The sequence below is a fragment of the Bos mutus genome, chromosome 6 (genome assembly GCF_027580195.1).
Source record: "Bos mutus isolate GX-2022 chromosome 6, NWIPB_WYAK_1.1, whole genome shotgun sequence".
Lineage (NCBI taxonomy): Eukaryota > Metazoa > Chordata > Mammalia > Artiodactyla > Bovidae > Bos > Bos mutus.
The window spans coordinates 14,194,992-14,213,749 of NC_091622.1; the positions used below are offsets into that span (position 1 = coordinate 14,194,992).

The window sequence follows — 18,758 nt, forward strand, 5'->3', positions numbered from 1 at the left end:
AGGGCAGGAGGAGAAGGGGATGACAGAGGACGAGATGGTTGGATGGCATCACTGACTCAATGGACATGAGTTTGAGTGAACTCTGGGAGATGGTGAAGGACAGGGAGGTGTACTGCAGTCCATGGAGTCACAAAGAGTTGGACACAACTGAGCTACTGAACAACAACAAGAAACAGGGGGTGTATAGGAAATATCTGTACTTTCTGCTCACTTTTGCCATAAATTTAAAACTGCTTTAAAAAATAAAATGAATTAATAGAAATTAATAAAAATGATGAATAATATATCATTTCCAACTTTGAGGAACTTCCCATTAATGTAGTGAGAAGAGCACTGGTCTTGGAGTCAGCACTGTGCATTACTTTTACTTTCCCCACTGTCTTGTGGGATCTTACATAAATCATTTAATCTCTCTGAGAATTTTTCAGTATAATCCAATTCATCGTCATCATCATCATAATATCTATCATCATCACCTTATTTCAATTCCTCTCATTTTTTTCCCCTAAGTGGACAACTGAAGTTATGCCATTTACATGCTTCCTGCACTCAAATTCATTTTATACCCCACTGCCAGAGCAATTCTAAGCATCACTCTTCTGTTTAAATCCTTTAATAGCATCCCGTATCTTCGGTATCAGTATAATCTCCATAACACATTCTTAAAAGTCCTTTAGGATCTGGCCACTGCACTCATAGCTTTCCACCACTTTATGATGGTGCTCCAAGCATCCCAGCTTTCTTCCTTACATATCATGGACCATGTCAAGCTCCATTCCGTGCCTGAATCTGGCCACATGTGCATTCCTTTGCTTGAAATGCCCCATTATACTTTTTCTTCAAACCCTCCTTTACCAAAAAAACTCCCCAAAGGAGTTTCGAAAGACCTCTTTGATCCCCAGCAATATGAATTACTTGGCCTTCTTTTGCCTCTAGGCAGAGGATTTATCACATTGTGTTTTCAAAATGTATTCTGGACTAATTCAGCGATCTGCCTTTTTGTTGCCTGCACCCAAATGCTTAATTGTAGCTGGAGAAAAATCACACACCCAAGTCTAAAGGTTTCCCATTGAGTTTCTTTCAACATAGCCTAGAAATCCAAAAGCTCAATTACATTTCTATAAATAGGTCATTTTTCCTCTGATAGTTATTATTAATTTGGTGATAACTAAAGAGTCGGACGCGATTGAGCAACTGATCTGATCTGATCTGATTAATTATTAGATTGATACAAATGTAATTTCAGTCTTTTTGCACTGCTGAAATTTGCCATTTGATATTGGAATTCTTAAATACATGTGGTTATGTTATGCATCATTTTAATGCATATTTCTTGCTTCCTGCTTTTTTTTTGCTGGTGACTTATTACTTGCTGTGTATTTTATATTTATTTTAGACTATGGAAATAATGTTAAAAAGCAAATTTGAGAGATTTTCTTATTCAAGATCAAAGTAAGTGGTAAAGCAGCGGAGACAATTTGCAACATCAACACCACATTTGGCCCAGGAACTGCTAATGAATGTACAATGCAGTGTTGGTTCAAGAACAGTCTTTTGGACTCTGTGGGAGAGGGAGAGGGTGGGATGATTTGGGAGAATGGCATTGAAACATGTATAATATCATATATGAAACGAGTCGCCAGTCCAGGTTCAATGCACGATACTGGATGCTTGGGGCTGGTGCACTAGGATGACCCAAAGGGATGGTAGAGGGAGGGAGGTGGAAGGAGGGTTCAGGATGGGGAACACATGTATACCTGTGGCGGATTCATGTTGATATATGGCAAAACCAATACAATATTGTAAAGTTAAATAAAATAAAATTTAAAAAAAAGAAGTTTGCAAAGGAGACAAGAGTCTTGAAGATGGGGAGAGCAGTAACTGGCCATAAGAGGTTGACAATGACCAATTGAGAACAATCATCAAAGCTGATCCTCTTAAAACTACAAGAGAAGTTGTCAAAGAACTCAGCATCGACCATTCTATGGTAATTCAGCATTTGAAGCAAATTGGAAATGTGAAAAAGCTTGATAAGTAGGCGCCTCATGAGCTCACCAGAATTCAAACAAACAAACAAAAATTGTCATTTTGAAATGTCGTCATCTCTTGTTCCGTGTAACAGCAATGAACCATTTCTGTATCGGACTGTGACGTGCAACAAAAAGTGGATTTTACATGACAACAGGAGATGACCAGTTCAGTGGCTGGACCAAGAAGAAGCTTCAAAGCCCTTCCCGAAGCCAAACTTGCACCAAAAAAATGGTCATGGTCACTGTTGCCTGGTGGTCCGCTGTCAGTCTGGCTCACTTTCTGAATCCCGGCAAAACCATTACATGTGGGACATATGCTCAGCAAATCAGTGAGATAGACCCAAAACTGCAAGGCCTGCAGCCAGCATTGGTCAACAGAAAGGGCCCAATTCTTCTCCACAGCAATGCCTGACCACATGCCGCACACAAGCGTTGAATGAATTGAGCTATGAAATTTTGCCTCTTTCGCCATATTCACCTGACTTTTCACCAACCGACTACCACCTTTTTAAGCTTCTTGAAAACTTTTGCAGGGAAAATACTTCCACAACCAGCAGGATGCAGAAAATGTTTTCCAAGTGTTCACTGAATCCTGAAACATGGATTTTTATGCTACAGGAATAAACTTATTTTTCCTTGGCAAAAAATGTGTTGATTGTAATGGTTCTTATTTTGATTAATAAAGATGTGCTTGAGCCTAGTTATAATGATTTAAAATCCAAGGTCTGAAACTGCAATTACATTTGCATCAACCTAATACACTTTTTTTTTCTATTCTAATTTAAAACATTTTTTTTTTAGGTTTGAAAACTTTCTAAGTGTTCTTTTATATTGGAGTGTAGTCGATCTATGACGTTGTCTTAGTTTTAGATATTCAACAAAGTGATTCAGTTATGCATATACATGCATCTATTATTTTTCAAATTCTTTTGCCATATAGATTATTGAGGAATATAGAGTAGGGGTCCCTGTTCTGTACAGTAGGTCCTTGCTCATTATCTATTTTACATATTTAGTAGTGTGCATATATTAATCTCAAATTCTTACTTTATTCCTCCCACTTTTCCTCTTTGGCAATCATAATTTGTTTTCTAAGTCTGTGAGTGTGTTTCTGTTTTCTAAATAAGTTCATGTGTATTATATTCCACATATAAGTGATATGATATATTTGTCTATTGCAACTTCTTTAACTTCCTATATTCCTCTCACTAACCTCATACGTCCGGAGAAGGCAATGGCACCCCACTCCAGTACTCTTGCCTGGAAAATCCCACGGATGGAGGAGCCTGGTAGGCTGTAGTCCATGGGGTCGCTAAGGGTCGGACACGACTGAGCGACTTCACTTTCACTTTTCACTTTCATGCATTGGAGAAGGAAATGGCAACCCACTCCAGTGTTCTTGCCTGGAGAATCCCAGAGACGGGGGAGCCTGGTGGGCTTCCGTCTATGGGGTCGCACAGAGTCAGACACGACTGAAGCGACTTAGCAGCAGCAGCAGCAGCAACCTCATACTTCATACAGCCTGTAGAGGACTTGAGACTCTTGTATTAAAAGCTAGTCCTCCACTTAGGCTTGAAATGAAATACACTCTCTGGTCTTGATCTCAAGGACTTTATTCTTTCTTTTATTTTTAATAGTACATTTTCTTATCTTTCTCTTCCAACAATTTGAATCCTTAGTGTGTAGATGCAGTTTCTTTTGTCCCTGGAAATATTTCCAAAGAATAGCTAGGAAATTTAAAATTTTATATATGATCAAAGAGAATTCATTGAAGGACTTTAGGCATAGACTAACATACTCAGAATTCAGTTTTGAAAAATCACTTTTATCTCAGGAGATGAATTGTTTGTATTAGATCAAAAGTGATGTAGGTTCATCAAATAGCAGTTTATTACAATGATTCAGGCTAAAAACAATGACCCATCAGTATAGAGTTGAGATTCTTTGGCATATAGAGAGCAGCAGAAGCCATGGACTTCCCTGGTGGCTCAGACGGCAAAGCGTCTGCTTACAATGTGGAAACCCCGGGTTCAATTCCTGGGTTGGGAGGATCCCTTGGAGAAGGAAATGGCAACCCACTCCAGTACTCTTGCCTGGAAAATCCCATGCACGGAGGATCCTGGTAGCCTACAGTCCATGGGGTCGCAAAGAGTCAGACACGACTGAGCGACTTCACTTTTACTTTCAGATGCCATGTTGTAGAGAAGATATGCCAAGGAGAGGACAATGACAAGACATGTAGGACCATTTCATATGGGAAAGTCAAAGAAGAGAAATTTGGAAAGCAAAGTGAGAAGGGGCAAATAAAGAGAGGAGAGTATCTAATCAGGTGAGCAGATGTTGCTGCTGCTGCTGCTAAGTCGCTTCAGTCGTGTCTGACTGTGCGACCCCATAGACGGCAGCCCACCAGGCTCCGCCGTCCCTGGGATTCTCCAGGCAAGAACACTGGAGTGGGCTGCCATTTCCGTCTCCAATGCATGAAAGTGAAAAGTGAAAGTGAAGTCGCTCAGTTGTGTCCGACTCTTCGAGACCCCAAGGACTGAGCAGATGTTACTGCATCTTAAAGAAGATGTTTCAGGAAGAAGAGATTGATAGGATCATATGGCTTCAAGTGAATGCACAAAACCCCAAAGGTAGCCATTTTACATACAGAAGTGTTCAAAGACTAAATTCTTGAGCACACCAATATACAAAGTGCAAGAATATGCGGAATACCAGCATCTTTCAGGGAGGTCAACTTGTTGAACATCAACTCTACGTTGAGTTGTAGGTGGACACATTTACAAAAGAAAGATACGACAGTCAACATTATCTGGGTTTTCTGAGAATAAATGTGATACAAGATGTAGAAATTACTTGTTATGATTATTATAGGTCTTTTGCACACTTGGTATTATAAAGCTGATCAGTATTAGTTCACTCAGGGGGAGAACACTTCATTCCCTAAGAAATATCTTTTTTTTTTTTTTTTTTTTATAATGTACTAAATTGCCCCTAAGGCAAATGAATCTTTTTTTTTTTTTAATTATGGACACTGTGAATTCTAAAAACAAATGGACCACTTCATGACTTATATGTTTAAATAATGGCTGTTGGTTTGATATAAAGAACATGAGAGTTAGTTTTGGCCTTACTCGAAAATGGAAAAAATAATCATATAAGAAAGCTTTAACAACATGGTTGTGATGTGAATATTTAGGAATAAATATACCTAAGACGACTCTTCAGTAATAAATAATTTACACTAAAAATTCCCTCTATTTGTAGAGAGAATAGCTAAATAAATTCAGTGTCTGTGTTGCTAATGATCACTTAATGGGCAGAGACTTTTCCAACTGTTTCATATATATTTGGTGGCTATAATGCAGGATTAGGGTATCTTTTAGCATGCTGACTTAATGCTATGTCTGAATGGTCAGGATTAGTAGCAAATGCTACTAACTCATACATCTATGGTTTTTGTGTAATTAGAGCAATGCCAACCAGATGCCCTAGAGATTCTTGAGCCAAGCAAGCTACAGGACAAAAAGCTGAGGCAAAAAAAATTTGAAAGACATCAGAGGGGCCCTTGAGGAAGTCACTCCAGTTTCATAAGCACTGATATTTCAGCATGAACATTTCTAAAATGTATATTTCCTAGGCCATTTGGAGCAAATACAAAGACATGGTAGGTTTCAAAACCTCATTCAAAGGGGAGAAAAGACATTTTGCCAATTACATCAAATTTTTACTGGTTTTGCACAGCTTTAATTTAGGCCAGCTGAATGTAACACCACGCTAATCCCATATACCCACTATATTAAAGTCATTGGATAAAATAATTGCTTCTAAAATACATTAATATAAATGACCAATTTAGCAAACAGCTGAATACCATATTTCTTTTTTTTTCTTCTACAGTAAGGGTTGCTTTACCACAAACATCTTGGAAGAACACGGGTTCTCCCATCTGCTACAAATTAATGTGAATCAGATCCTAGTAGTCATATTGCCTTTTGTCTATTCTGGGTGCATAAAACATACAAGCCGAAGTGAAGGTAAATAAGATGCCCTGCCATTCACTGTATGCTAAGAAGCTCACTCTGTTAAATAGACTGCAGTGCACCCTGGGAAATGTTGGATCAGCGCCTGCGGTTCTATTTGTTCAAGTAGCTCATCTTGAAAGCATGCCCAACCTCAGCTGTAGACTTGGAAGATACAAAACAAGCAATTTGGATTTTCCAAGTCATCAGTCCCTGCAAAGGCAGGAAGGAGTCCAGTAATGACAAAGACTCCTCTAATTCTTAAGTAACCAACCCCCACAAGATGGGGATCATCGGAAGAAACAGCTTCTTCTGCAAGCTCGTGTGTGTGTGTGTGTGTGTGTGTATGTGTGTGTGTTGTCATCTCCATAAGGGTGACTGAAAAGTGCTTTCTATCATTTCCAACATCTGTGCTGATTGCTGCTGTTCCAACACAAGCTTTCAGATTTTGTGTCACAGCTGCAGTGAAGCTGGCAATTGGCGTGGCAGCAGATCCACCCCTGTCCCCGCCCGCCCCGCCCCGCCCCGTCCCCGCCGCCCCGCCTCCCGCCCCGCCCCCCCCCCCCCCGTCCCATGTACTGCATAAAGCTTCCAGTCCCAGTGTTAAGAGTTCAAAGCCTTTCACAAAAGTAAATCTTTTCAGGCAACGCCATGATATATTCAAACAGGTTTAACAGTGACTGAAAACCTGGCCCATGCTACATGGAAGTATGGTGACCTCTGAAATAAAAGCAACCAAACACACATGCACAAAAATCGTTGTTTTGCAGACTAATGTAAACTGAGGAAATATGCCAAGAAATATTTATTTGGTGGGGTTTATATCTATGCTTGGAAACTGCAATGGAGATTTGTTAGGTACAGATATTCTATATCAAAACATATTAATTTTAGGAACATTTCTACCACCATTGAGTGGAAATAGGAAGTTTTATATTTCTAAGATTTCATAGATGTAACTTGAATCTGGAGAAGTAAGAAAAAAAATAAACTTGTCCTACTGTGTATTAATGCATATGTCACACACATATTAAATTATTTTAAAATAGATGTTTGAACAAAGGATATTAATTATTTTTAGGTGTGTTTTGAGAAAATATTTTTTAAAATTGGCATATTTTATTCTGTGTGTGGACTGTATTCAAATTATTATTGAATTTGAACCCCAAAACAAACATATTTTCTATATTATTTTTTTACTCTTCCCTTATTTAAGAAATAAATTAAAACTTGCATAAAATAAATAAGAAAATTTCCAGATACACCAAAGAAATAAGTTTTACAATTATGCTAGTCAGTTCAGTTCAGTTGCTCAGTCATGTCTGACCCTTTGCAACCCCATGGACTGCAGCATGCCAGGCTTCCCTGACCATCACCAACTCCCTGGAGCTTACTCAAACTCATATTCATCAAGTCGGTGATGCCATGCAACCATCTTATCCTCTGTTATCCCTTTCTCCTCCTGTCTTCAGTCTTTTCCAGCATCAGGGTCTTTTCCAATGCTGTTGGTCAATTCCAAATATGTACACTGACTCTCAATGCAAAGTATTTTGTAACATGGCAGTAAGTTTTTAAGAGACATCAAACATATATCTGGCCCTCAAGCAGTTTTAAGTTGAGATGTGGTAGAAGATAAGCACATCAATTATTATGTAAGAAAAGATCATAATTTTGAGGATGGCCAATTTAGTTTTGAAAGATTATAGACTTTACAATCATAATTACCATGTCCAGATCACATTCTGTAACTATCAGCTATGTAACTGTAGGAAAGTCATTAGGCATTTATCATGAAGAGAATAGCCCTTTCTCTGGTTTTATGTCAATGCCCTTCTTGTAATTTACAATAGACAGCCTTGCAGTCTTAGGAAACTTGTGTCTCTAGTTACTGGGGAGGGTGCATGATCTAACTGGGGCCAAAAAGAATAATTTCCTGATATTTTTTCTAAATTTAATGGATAAGATTCCTTTTTTATAGGCAAGATACTGTAAGGATTAGAGTCATAGCCACTTAAAAATATTAGTTGCAAACAAGTAGGGATATCTATCATGAAAAATAATCCAGTATTTAGAAAGAAAAAGAAACAAGAAAGGATTCTGACAGTGTGTAGGTCCCTGGTTAAAGTTATTTCTAAGCTATTAATAGTTTTCTTCAACTTTTCACAAAGTTTAACGACATGACCAATTGAGTAACTTTTTTTCCAAATAAATGTTGTTTGAGCTGTTTCTATCACATCTGCTCAAAGGATTTCAACTAATACAGGCGAATGACTTATACATCTTGATTATAGTAGGTTGTGTTTTAGTTTTTAATTATTAGTTGAATAAAACACACACATTTTTTAACCTGAAGAAAATCCACTGGAAGAGAAAAAGACAGAACACATAATTCCCAAATAGCTGCTGTGAAACAATAAAATTCACTAGGATAAACAGAATCCATGTATCAAAATAGAGAGTAAAATGAAGAAATAGAGCAAGAAAAAAAGTCAGAAATTATATAACAAGATGATATGGTAAGACTAAACAGAAACATTTTAACATAAATAAATATTAATCAATAAAAAATCTAACAAAAAAAAACTTAATTTGGGTGAAAAACATCAAAATCCCTCTCGTATATTCTGTTCATATTAAAGTCATCTAATGTATAAATATAAATGATTAAAATACATACATTTATCTCTATGATGACATGTATTTTTATTGAATGGCCTAAAAACTAGAAAATTTCTTTTCAAAGGGAATTTTTATGTTGCTTATGGAAAGTGGAAAATAATACCATTAATATGTCAGAAACTTAAATTTCTTCAAGAAAAGATGAGACTGAGGACAATATCTTAAATCTTGTCTGAGAAGCAAGCACACATTCTCACAGTGTGAATCTACTAGAACTTTCAGAGTAGTAAGCAGCAATTTTGTGCTGAGGTAGTTGAAGGACATTCAAAAATGTCCAAGGATTCACAACATACCACTACTCACAACCTTCTTGAAAAAGTAGGCCAGAAAAGACATGAATTATAATTAAGAAAGCAAAGAAGAAGAAGGTTGTGGTGTCCCAAGAGAGTAGTACCTCAACACTTGTTATCTAGTCCATGCTCCTACCAACTGGCTGCATGACAGGGCAATAAATCCAGAGACTAGATTTGGGGGCAAGGAATAGTGACTTAATTCCAGAAGCTAGAGGACAGAGAAGAAGGCAAACTAGTGTAGTGTCCCAAAGAAACATTTACCCAAGTTAGAACTCGGGCTTCTTAGGGAGGGTGTGCCAGCAAGACCCTGGAGGGGATGTGATAATCCTTGGTTCTTACAACTGTCCATGGAGGTTTGTTCAAGACATTCCTATAAACAACCATCAAGACAAATGTTATTCTCCGTTTGGCAACTTTTTATCTCTATATGAATGAAAAGTACTACCCTTTTAAAGGTCAAGCCTGGGCAGCAGAACCTTGAGAAAGGGCTATTATGTTTATTTTAAGCCATAGGCAACATTCCTTTACAAAGGTGCAGAGTCAGCATGACTAAGCATAGGCAATCAAGCACAAAGTTTAGAGTTGGAGAATAGATCCAATATGGATCAGGTTTATTCTGTTACAAGAAAAGAAAAAAAAGGAAAGTTGATTGGTCATCTCCCACTCTTGGCAACCCCATGGACTGTAGCATACCACATTCTTCCATCCATGGGATTTTCCAGGCAATAATACTGGAGTGGATTACTGTCTCTGTTACAAGCTCACAGCACTTCCTTTTTCTCTGCAACAGACCCTGAGACACAGGCAAGGTACTCCGAGAGTCTTCTCTATGATTTGTAATTCTAACTCCTTTGGTCATGTGATAGTTACCTGACTCAATTTAAACATAATGTAACATTTGAATTGGAGCTATCAAAAGAAGGACTGGAGCCCTCTCTGGTAGCCAAAGTCCCTAAATAGCCCCAGATTTTCTTTTAAATTAAGTCTTATGATGAGATAATGTATTACTTTCTTTTATCAAAATTAATTTAATTCAAGGATAATCACTTTATAATATTGTGATGGCGTTTGCTATACCTCAACATGAATCAACAGATATACATGTGTCTCCCCCATCCTGAACCCCTCTTCCATCTGAGTTGTCTCAGAGCACCTGCTTTGGGTGCCCTGCTTCATACATCAAACTTGCACTGGTCATATAGTTTACATATGGTAATTTTTGATGATATCGGTCTATCATCTTTGGAGAAAGCCAGTCTTCAGTATTAAAGAATATAGATAATCCTGAGGAAGGATAGAAAAAAGTGAGAGAGTCCCAGTTTCCTCTAAGTTACTATAGATATTCACTTGCCTTATGCTAAGGTATAAGCAGCCAGCCCTAGCAGCTACAATAATTTCTTCCCATTTATTTTATCATTAGAGGCATTTTCATCATCCTTATGGTAATAAGTACACAGGAAATAGTGTGACAAAATCATTCTATTTTGTTACAACAAATATTTCTACTTTTTCAACATAAGATTTCATACCAAAAATGAGTTCGATGTACATGTTGTTTGAAATTCAAGGTGTACCTTTTTCTTTTTTGCCCTTTGGCATTCGTGGTAGGCCCAGGAAATCTCCTGTATTAAAATCATCACTTCAGCATAAATTTTATGGAAAAAGAAAAAAAGTGAGAAGAGAGAAACAGAAGAAGATAGAAGAGGATAAAAAAGGAGAGTGGGAAAAGGACATAGCAGAAAATATATAAGAAAAAAATATCATAGAATGGCTGAAATAGAATCTTTTACTATTTATAGGGATAAACCATGACAGATAACACATGAAGGTAGTTTTGAGCATTTATTCCAAACTGCTTTTTAAACAATCATTATTTCTTTTTTTATGATCATAGCATCATTAACTTTTGTTACAGGAAACTTTGAGAAGAACTCAAATATTTTTAATAGTTTGTATACAAATGAAATATCTATCACATTGGTAATATATTTGTCTTTCAAAAGCTGGCTAACAGTGCCAGAAGATTCAAATAAATTTGTACCTGAGTCACTGAGACTCAAAATTTTATCCAAAAAAGTTCACCTGACTAATTTTTGTACCATGGTAACTTTTCTGGATTTTGCAAGATTCCTCTCATAAAGACACCTACGCATTTGAATCATTGCATATATTGGTTTTAATTCCATTATTTCCCTTAACCTACCTCCAAAAACTTTCTAGTAATTTGTACCTATGTTTTCATAATATTATGATGAACGTTCTTGTGTGGTTTGTATTTATTTTTATTTTTATTGCAACATCATGCAATAAGAAATCTTATTTCCCTAACCAGCGATCAAACCCCACACCCCCTTCAGTGGAAGCATGGAGTCTTAACCACTGGACCACCAGGGAAGTCCCTGTAGCTATTTTTAAAACAAATTTTGACTAGGCGAATACTTACGTACACACACAAGCACACATGCATACATTCCAAAATAGTGGTTTATAACTAAAGAAATCTTCAAAGTAAGTAACCAAGTATTTGTATATTACAGCATTTCATTCTCAGTTGTTTTATATCATTATAGATAATCACAGTCACTTTCTTGTTGGGTAGAACCCAATAAAATCTCTAAGTATGATAAACACTTTTTTCTTTCCCAAAATGTAAACAGGCTGAGCAGGTGTGAGCCTTTTGTTAGGAAGGGGCAAAGGTCAACAATCTATTCTTCATTTTCTGTGGTATGCCCTCAAGGAGAAGAATGTCAAGAAGGCTGCCATATTTGTAGCATAGGGCAGTTCTGTAAATTAAGGAATACTGAAGAAAGAGAAGTTGTAGGAGAGAAGGTGTTTAAGTATATAAAGTTAGTTATGGATTTGATATATTTGGCAAGTCACATCCATTTAGTTTACTGAGTCCCTACTAAGTATATGATCATATGTAAAAGAATGCATTTCACAGTCTTGAAAAAAGCCATGAACTATCTACCTGAGCTCTGCTCTTGGTTCCTTGAGTGACTCTATGTTAAATCTTAACTCTTTTTTTTTTTTTCAGAGTTAATATGCACATTTTTATATTCATCTTGCAACCTATTAGATTTGAAGCAAATTCAAATAGGCCTAATGGGATATATTACTCTATTTGACCAAATGTTTTATACACACAAAATAGGTATAAAAAGAAAGACAGAAGTGGAAACAATTCACAAGTTCTAGATAAATAAGAATGGGAGAAGCAGGATCAATTATTTGTGGGTGGTTTTCATGAGAAAGACATGGAGAACAATTATTCTAAAGGTAATTAATCTGATTTGCCAAAGCCTAGCTATAAAATCATAAAATGCAATTATAGCCCAATAAGGAGAAGGCAATGGCACCCCACTCCAGTACTCTTGCCTGGAAAATCCCATGGACGGAGGAGCCTGGTGGGCTGCAGTCCATGGGGTCGCAAAGAATCAGACATGACTGAGCGACTTCACTTTCACTTTTCACTTTCATGCATTGGAGAAGGAAATGGCAACCCACTCCAATGTTCTTGCTTGGAGAATCCCAGGGACGGGGGAGCCTTGTGGGCTGCCGTCTATGGGGTCGCATAGAGTTGGACACAACTGAAGCAACTTAGCAGCAGCAAGGAGTTAAAAGTTTATAAAATGACTACATATGTAGTATGAGAGTGAGACCTAGCTCTTGTGTGAACTGCAAGATGGTATCTGACATCTCTGTGTCCCTCTTACTTTCATCTGGGAAATGGGGATAAAAATTTTACCTTCTTCATAGGGTTGTTTTGAGGATAAAAGAAGAAAACACATATAAAGTGCTTAAAACAGCATGTGGAAAGTACTCAAAAAAGCTAAGCATGCATTTATCATTTAGATATTTGCAACGATAAACATACATTGTATTGTTGAGAGGTATCTGGCTCAGTAATAATTATGTTATACTATACTTAGTCAATGAAACTCATATTGTTTTAATTAATAAGTGTACATAATAGTTAATAAGTTTACACAAGATTCCAGCATAATGATAAAGAAATAACATAATTTAACCAAAGTACAAATGAAAAATATCTTGATCATTGCATAGACTGTTATAAATATTTAACATCTGACCAATCGGAATACATGCCAAGCATGTATTTGTAGGGTAGAAAATGTCTGAGAAACTCCAATCCATAATTAACAAAAGACAATGAACTGAATAAAGAGAAGTATAATCAAAGTGAAGTATGTATGTGTACATATATGCATACATATACTGTTCCATCTGTGCTTAGTCGCTCAACTGTGTCCCACTCTTTGCGACCCCATGGGGATTCTCCAGGCAAGAATACTGGAGTGGGTTGCCTGTGCCCTTCTCCAGGGGATCTTCCCAACCCAGGGATCAAACCCAGGTCTCCTGCAATGGAGGCAGATTCTTTACCATCTGAGCCACCAGGGAAGCTCATGAATACTGGAGTGGGTAGTCTATCCCTTCTTCAGGGCACCTTCCAGGCCCAGGAATTGAACCAGGATCTCCTGCATTGCAGGCAAATTCTTGACCAGTTGAGTCACCAGGGAAGCCATAAGTACATACATATATATATATATGTATATATATACATGTGCATGTGTGCATGCTTGCTAAGTTGCTTCAGTGTGTCTGACTCTTTGCCACCCTATGGACCATAACCCACTAGGCTCCTCTGTCCATGGGATTCTCCAGGCAAGAATACTGGAGTGGGTTGCCATTTCCTTCTCCAAGGGATCTTCCTGACCCAGGGATGGAAACCGAGTCTTTTGTGTCTCCTTGACTGGCAGGTGGGTTCTTTACCATTAGTGCCATGTGGAAATACATATATGATTAATATTAAGTGCTATGCAAGTTCTTGGTATCCTGACTAAAGTGCCTGAAGTGCACCATAAATCAAATAAACAGTTCAGCTCTCCAAATAACCTTCAGTTCATTCAACACTCCGGGCTCTTTCATCCTTCATGGCCTTCACACATGCTATTTTTCACCCCAAGTAATTTCTACTCCAGGTGGTTCAGTGGTTAAAAAGAAAAGAAATCTGCCTGCCAATTCAGGATACCCAGATTCCATCCTTGGGTCAGGAAGATGTCCTGGAGAAGGAAATGGCAACCCATTCCAGTATTCTTGCCTAGAAAATCCCATGGACAGAGGAGCCTGGTGGGATACAATCCACGGGGTCTCAAAGAGTCGGACAGGACAGAGTAACTGAGCACTCAATCAATTTCTACTCATCTCTTGGAGTTCACTTAAAATGTCAGTTCCTAAAAAAAGTCTTCTCGGATCTCTAATCCCCAGAGGTCAAAACTCCTTCAGAAATCCTTCTGCTGTAACCAGCATGGTATAAATTTCCTCTCATAAGGGTACTTTCGACACTCTGGCACTTTCCTTTGTCATGGGTCCTTTGGAAAATTCTAGAGCAAGCCTGATGATTGAATTTCACATGGCCCCATGTTAACAAGGCTGCAGAGTACTCTGATGAGGGAAACATGCTGAGTCCATAAAGTAAGAGTTCAAACTCACATCTTATTTTAAACTTTATATTATGATTCAATATATCATCTCTCTGCCACCTGTTTTTGTAAATAAAGTTTAACCACCACACTCATGCTTCCATATCATAATAGCAGGGTTGAGTAGCTCTGACAGTCCACCACACAGTCCTTGAAGCCTAAAATGTTTGCCATCGGGACCTTTACAGAAAACTTGCAAACCACTTCCTTAATCCATCATAGAAACTCTCTGGTTCTCTGACTTAAACTGAGAAGGTAAAGCCCTGAGTTTATCATGTTCTTCCTGAGAACCCTCTAGTGAAGACAGAAGCAACCATGTCACTTGAATGTTCGAGGAATTCATTTTCACCATTATGGCAACCACCCTATTTACCAAAGCCCTGCTAGCAATAGGCACTCAATCTCTGATAGTCACAGATAATAATTTTTACCACAAAATGCCATATGATGTCATTATCATATTTTCCATTTGTAATGTTGCTGCCACTGCTATTTAGTCACTAAGTAATGTCTGACTCCTTGCCACTCCATTTACTGTAGCCTGCCATTGCTCCTCTGTCCATGAATTTTGCCAGGCAAGAACACTGCAGTGGGTTGCCACTTCCTTCTCCAGGGGATCTTTCCTACCCAGAGATTGAACCTGGGTCTGCTGCTTGGCAGGCAGATTCTTTACTGCTGAGAAGCCTCCATTTGTAATTGAATGCTTTGAAATCCAATTAGACAAAAGGTCCCAAATTTCAATCATCAAGGTTTGGTTTCCTGGGATAGCTCTTAGACTCAATTATTATGTCAGTCGAGGTCCCATTAAGGCAAAAAACAAACAAAAAAAGACTCTAAATATTTTTGACTGGATACATACACTAAACCAATTTCACATTTTTGGTTCTGTTATTTTCAGCATCTAAATCTTGTTAGAAGCCCCAGCAAGATGGTAGGCTCTGGAGCAGCAGCTGTGCGGTGCTAGAGAGATTTTGAGGAGATACTCCATGTCCAAGGGCAAAGGAGAAGCCTCAGCAAGATGGTAGGAGAGGCAAAATTGCATTTAGAATCAAACCCCATACCCGCCAGAGAAGCTCAGAGAGCTCAAACAAACCTTGTGCGCACCAGGACCCAGAGACCCCACAGAGACTGAGACAGAACTGTGTTTGAGTGTCTTCTGCAGAGATACAGGTCATCAGTGGACTGTCACAGGGGCAGGGGCTCTGGGTGCAGCAGACCTGGGTGTGGCATAAGCCCTCTTGGAGGAGGTCACCATTAACCCCACTAAAGAGCTGCCAGAACTTACACAGGACTGGGGAAACAGACTCTTGGAGGGCACAAATAGAAACCTGTGGGCACCAGGACCCAGAGAAAGGAGCAGTGACCCAGACTTGACCGTGAGTGTCCAGGAGTCTCCGGCAGATGTGTGGGTTGGGGGTGGCCTGCTGCAGGGTTGGGGGCACTGAGTGTAGCAGTGCATGCATGGGGCCCTTTGAAGGAGGTCGCCATTATCTTCATTACCTCCACCATAGTTTGGGCCCAGGTAAATAACAGGGAGGGAACCCATCAACAGAAAATTGGATTAAAGAGTTACTGAACATGGGCCCCACCCACCAGAACAAGACCCAGTTTCCCCCTCAGTCAGTCTCTTTCATCAGGAAGCTTCCATAAGTCTCTTATCCTTTTCCATCAGAGGGCAGACAGACTTAAAACCACAGTCACAGAAAACTACCCAATGTGATCACATGGACCACAGCCTTGTCTAATTCAATGACACTATGAGCCATGCCCATGTAGGGCCACCCAAGATGGATGGGTCATGGTGGAGAATTCTGACAAAATGTGGTCCACTGGAGAAGGGAATGGCACTTCAGTATTCTTGCCTTGAGAACCCCATGAACAGTATGAAAAGACAAAAAGATAGGACACTGAAAGATGAACTCCCAGGTCAGTAGGTAACCATATGCTACTGGAGATCAGTGGAGAAATAACTCCAGAAAGAATGAAGGGAGAGAGCCAAAGCAAAAACAACACCCAGTTGTGGATGTGACTGGTGATGGAAGTAAAGTCTGATGCTGTAAAGAGCAATATTGCATAGGAACCTGGAATGTTAGGTCCATGAATCAAGGCAAATTGGAAGTGGTCAAACAGGAGATGGCAAGAGTGAATCAACGTTCTAGGAATCAGCAAACTAAAATGGACTGGAATGAGTGAATTCAACTCAAATGACCATTATATCTACTACTGTGGGCAAGAATCCCTTAGAAGAAATGGAGTAGCCATCATAGTCAACAAAAGAGTCTGAAATGCAGTACTTGGATACAAACTCAAAAAATGACAGAATGATCTCTGTTTGTTTCCAAGGCAAACCATTCAATATCACGGTAATCCAAGCCTATGCCCCAACCAGTAATGCTGAAGAAGCTGAAGTTGAACAGTTCTATGAAGACCTACAAGACCTTTAGAACTAACACCCCAAAAAGATGTCCTTTTCATTATAGGGGACTGGAATGCAAAAGTAGGAAGTCAAGAAACACCTGGAGTAACAGGCAAACTTGCTCTTGGAATGCGGGATGAAGCAGGGCAAAGGCTAATAGAGTTTTGCCAAGAGAACGTACTGGTCATAGAAAACACCCTCTTCCAACAACAGAAGAAAAGACTCGGCCCTGGGCCGGAAGGGTGATGTGGCTGGGGCTTCGCGCCTCACTATGTCTGCCATTTTCAATTTTCAGAGTCTGTTGACTGTAATCTTGCTGCTTATATGTACCTGTGCTTATATCCGATCCTTGGCACCCAGCCTCCTGGACAGAAATAAAACTGGGTTGTTGGGTATATTTTGGAAGTGTGCCAGAATTGGTGAACGGAAGAGTCCGTATGTTGCAGTGTGCTGTATCGTGATGGCCTTCAGCATCCTTTTCATACAGTAGCTTGGAACAACGCCAGAATTCCAGTCGCTATCAGATTTAAATATGACAAAAAAGGACTGATCTGCCGAAAATAGTGGAAAGAATGGTTAACCCTTTTATCTCTCAACATTGAATGAGCTACACTTTCAGCTGCTGTTCTCCATTTTTGTTATTGGACCAATGTTCTATATAAATAATTAGGATGTAACATTTAATACGCAGAGTTGAAATGTGTCTGTAACAATCAACCTCAGTACTGTCGCTACAATATTACATTCTGCATATGTCATTCTTTTGTGCTAGATACCAGTCTTTAGTGAGGTATCTTTAAGGCACATAGTAGAAAACAAAATTGGTAAATTATTCAAGTTCCTTTCACTGTGATTTGGAAATGATAAATCTTTATAGAATGAGACCTTTTTTTCAGACTAGCTTTTTTATTGAAAAAAAAAGGTTCAATTTGTGTTGGTATAAGGATTGCATTCATATTTAATAATGCTGGCTTTTCCTCTGGCCATACCATTTTGAGCATTAACCAGAGTACCTCTACTCTTAGCAATCTGTAGTTTATTACAGGTGTTTAAACTATTTAAAACAAGCCTATGTAGTTCTTAAGGAGGAAGATAGATGTGACTTCAGAGAAAATGTTAAGACTATTGAGAAAATGCTCCTATTTAACATAAAATAATTCAGAATACCTGACTGGTGTTATTATCTCTGAAACCTCTGGTTAAGTATGGATAAATGTCTTAAGCAAAAATTTGACCAGCTGTCATTCTCCAAATAAGACTACATGCTTAGAGTAAAAAGAGCTAAACAGAACAATTACAGAATGATAATCTTGGATGTGTTTTTCATTCTTTTTAGTGTGAGGTCTGTACATTTTTAATTACCCCAAAATACAAACTGTGTTTTTGTTTATTTAATACATTGCTCTCAATCTAGTTTATGTTTTCTATATCAACTTGAACTGGAATCTTGTGTAACTTAGTAAGTGATGATAAACAGCTTTCAAGTCTACTTACCATATGCCATGACATAAATGTCTTTGAGTTTTGTTGATAAAGGAAAACCTTCAGTAATTTTCATCCAGGCAACAGGAATTTTGGAAATGTGACTTACAGATTTTGTAGTAGAGCAGTTATTACACATTTATGGTTAACATTTAAGGTTCAACCAAAATTCAGTTAAAATTTCAAAACGAAGGAGAGCTTCTTAGCTAAAAATTGCCTGTTACAGTTTTAATTAGATACTGTTGTCAGCTATTAATTGCCATAAAGATAAGACTAAACCTTTAAAAAAAAAAAAAAAAAAGAAGAAAAGAAAAGACACGTGGATATCACCT

The 18,758-nt window shown here is 38.4% G+C and overlaps 1 protein-coding gene and 1 pseudogene across 1 annotated transcript; one reads left to right on the forward strand and one right to left on the reverse strand.

Annotated features, from left to right (window-relative positions):
- The window catches only part of LOC102267074 (14-3-3 protein zeta/delta pseudogene), an 81,121-nt pseudogene extending 78,619 nt beyond the window's left edge, over nucleotides 1–2,502 (reverse strand).
- Nucleotides 2,503–17,184: 14,682 nt separating this feature from the next.
- On the forward strand, nucleotides 17,185–18,357 carry LOC138988276 (protein kish-A). The gene has a single exon (XM_070372915.1). The coding sequence runs from the start codon at nucleotides 17,216–17,218 to the stop codon at nucleotides 17,432–17,434; it is 219 nt and encodes a 72-aa protein (XP_070229016.1). The 5' UTR covers nucleotides 17,185–17,215; the 3' UTR covers nucleotides 17,435–18,357.
- The last annotated feature ends 401 nt before the right edge of the window (nucleotides 18,358–18,758 follow it).

Coding starts and splice junctions, on each gene's coding strand:
- LOC138988276 (XM_070372915.1), top strand. CDS start 17,216: ATGTCTGCCATTTTCAATTTTCAGAGTCTGTTGACTGTAATCTTGCTG.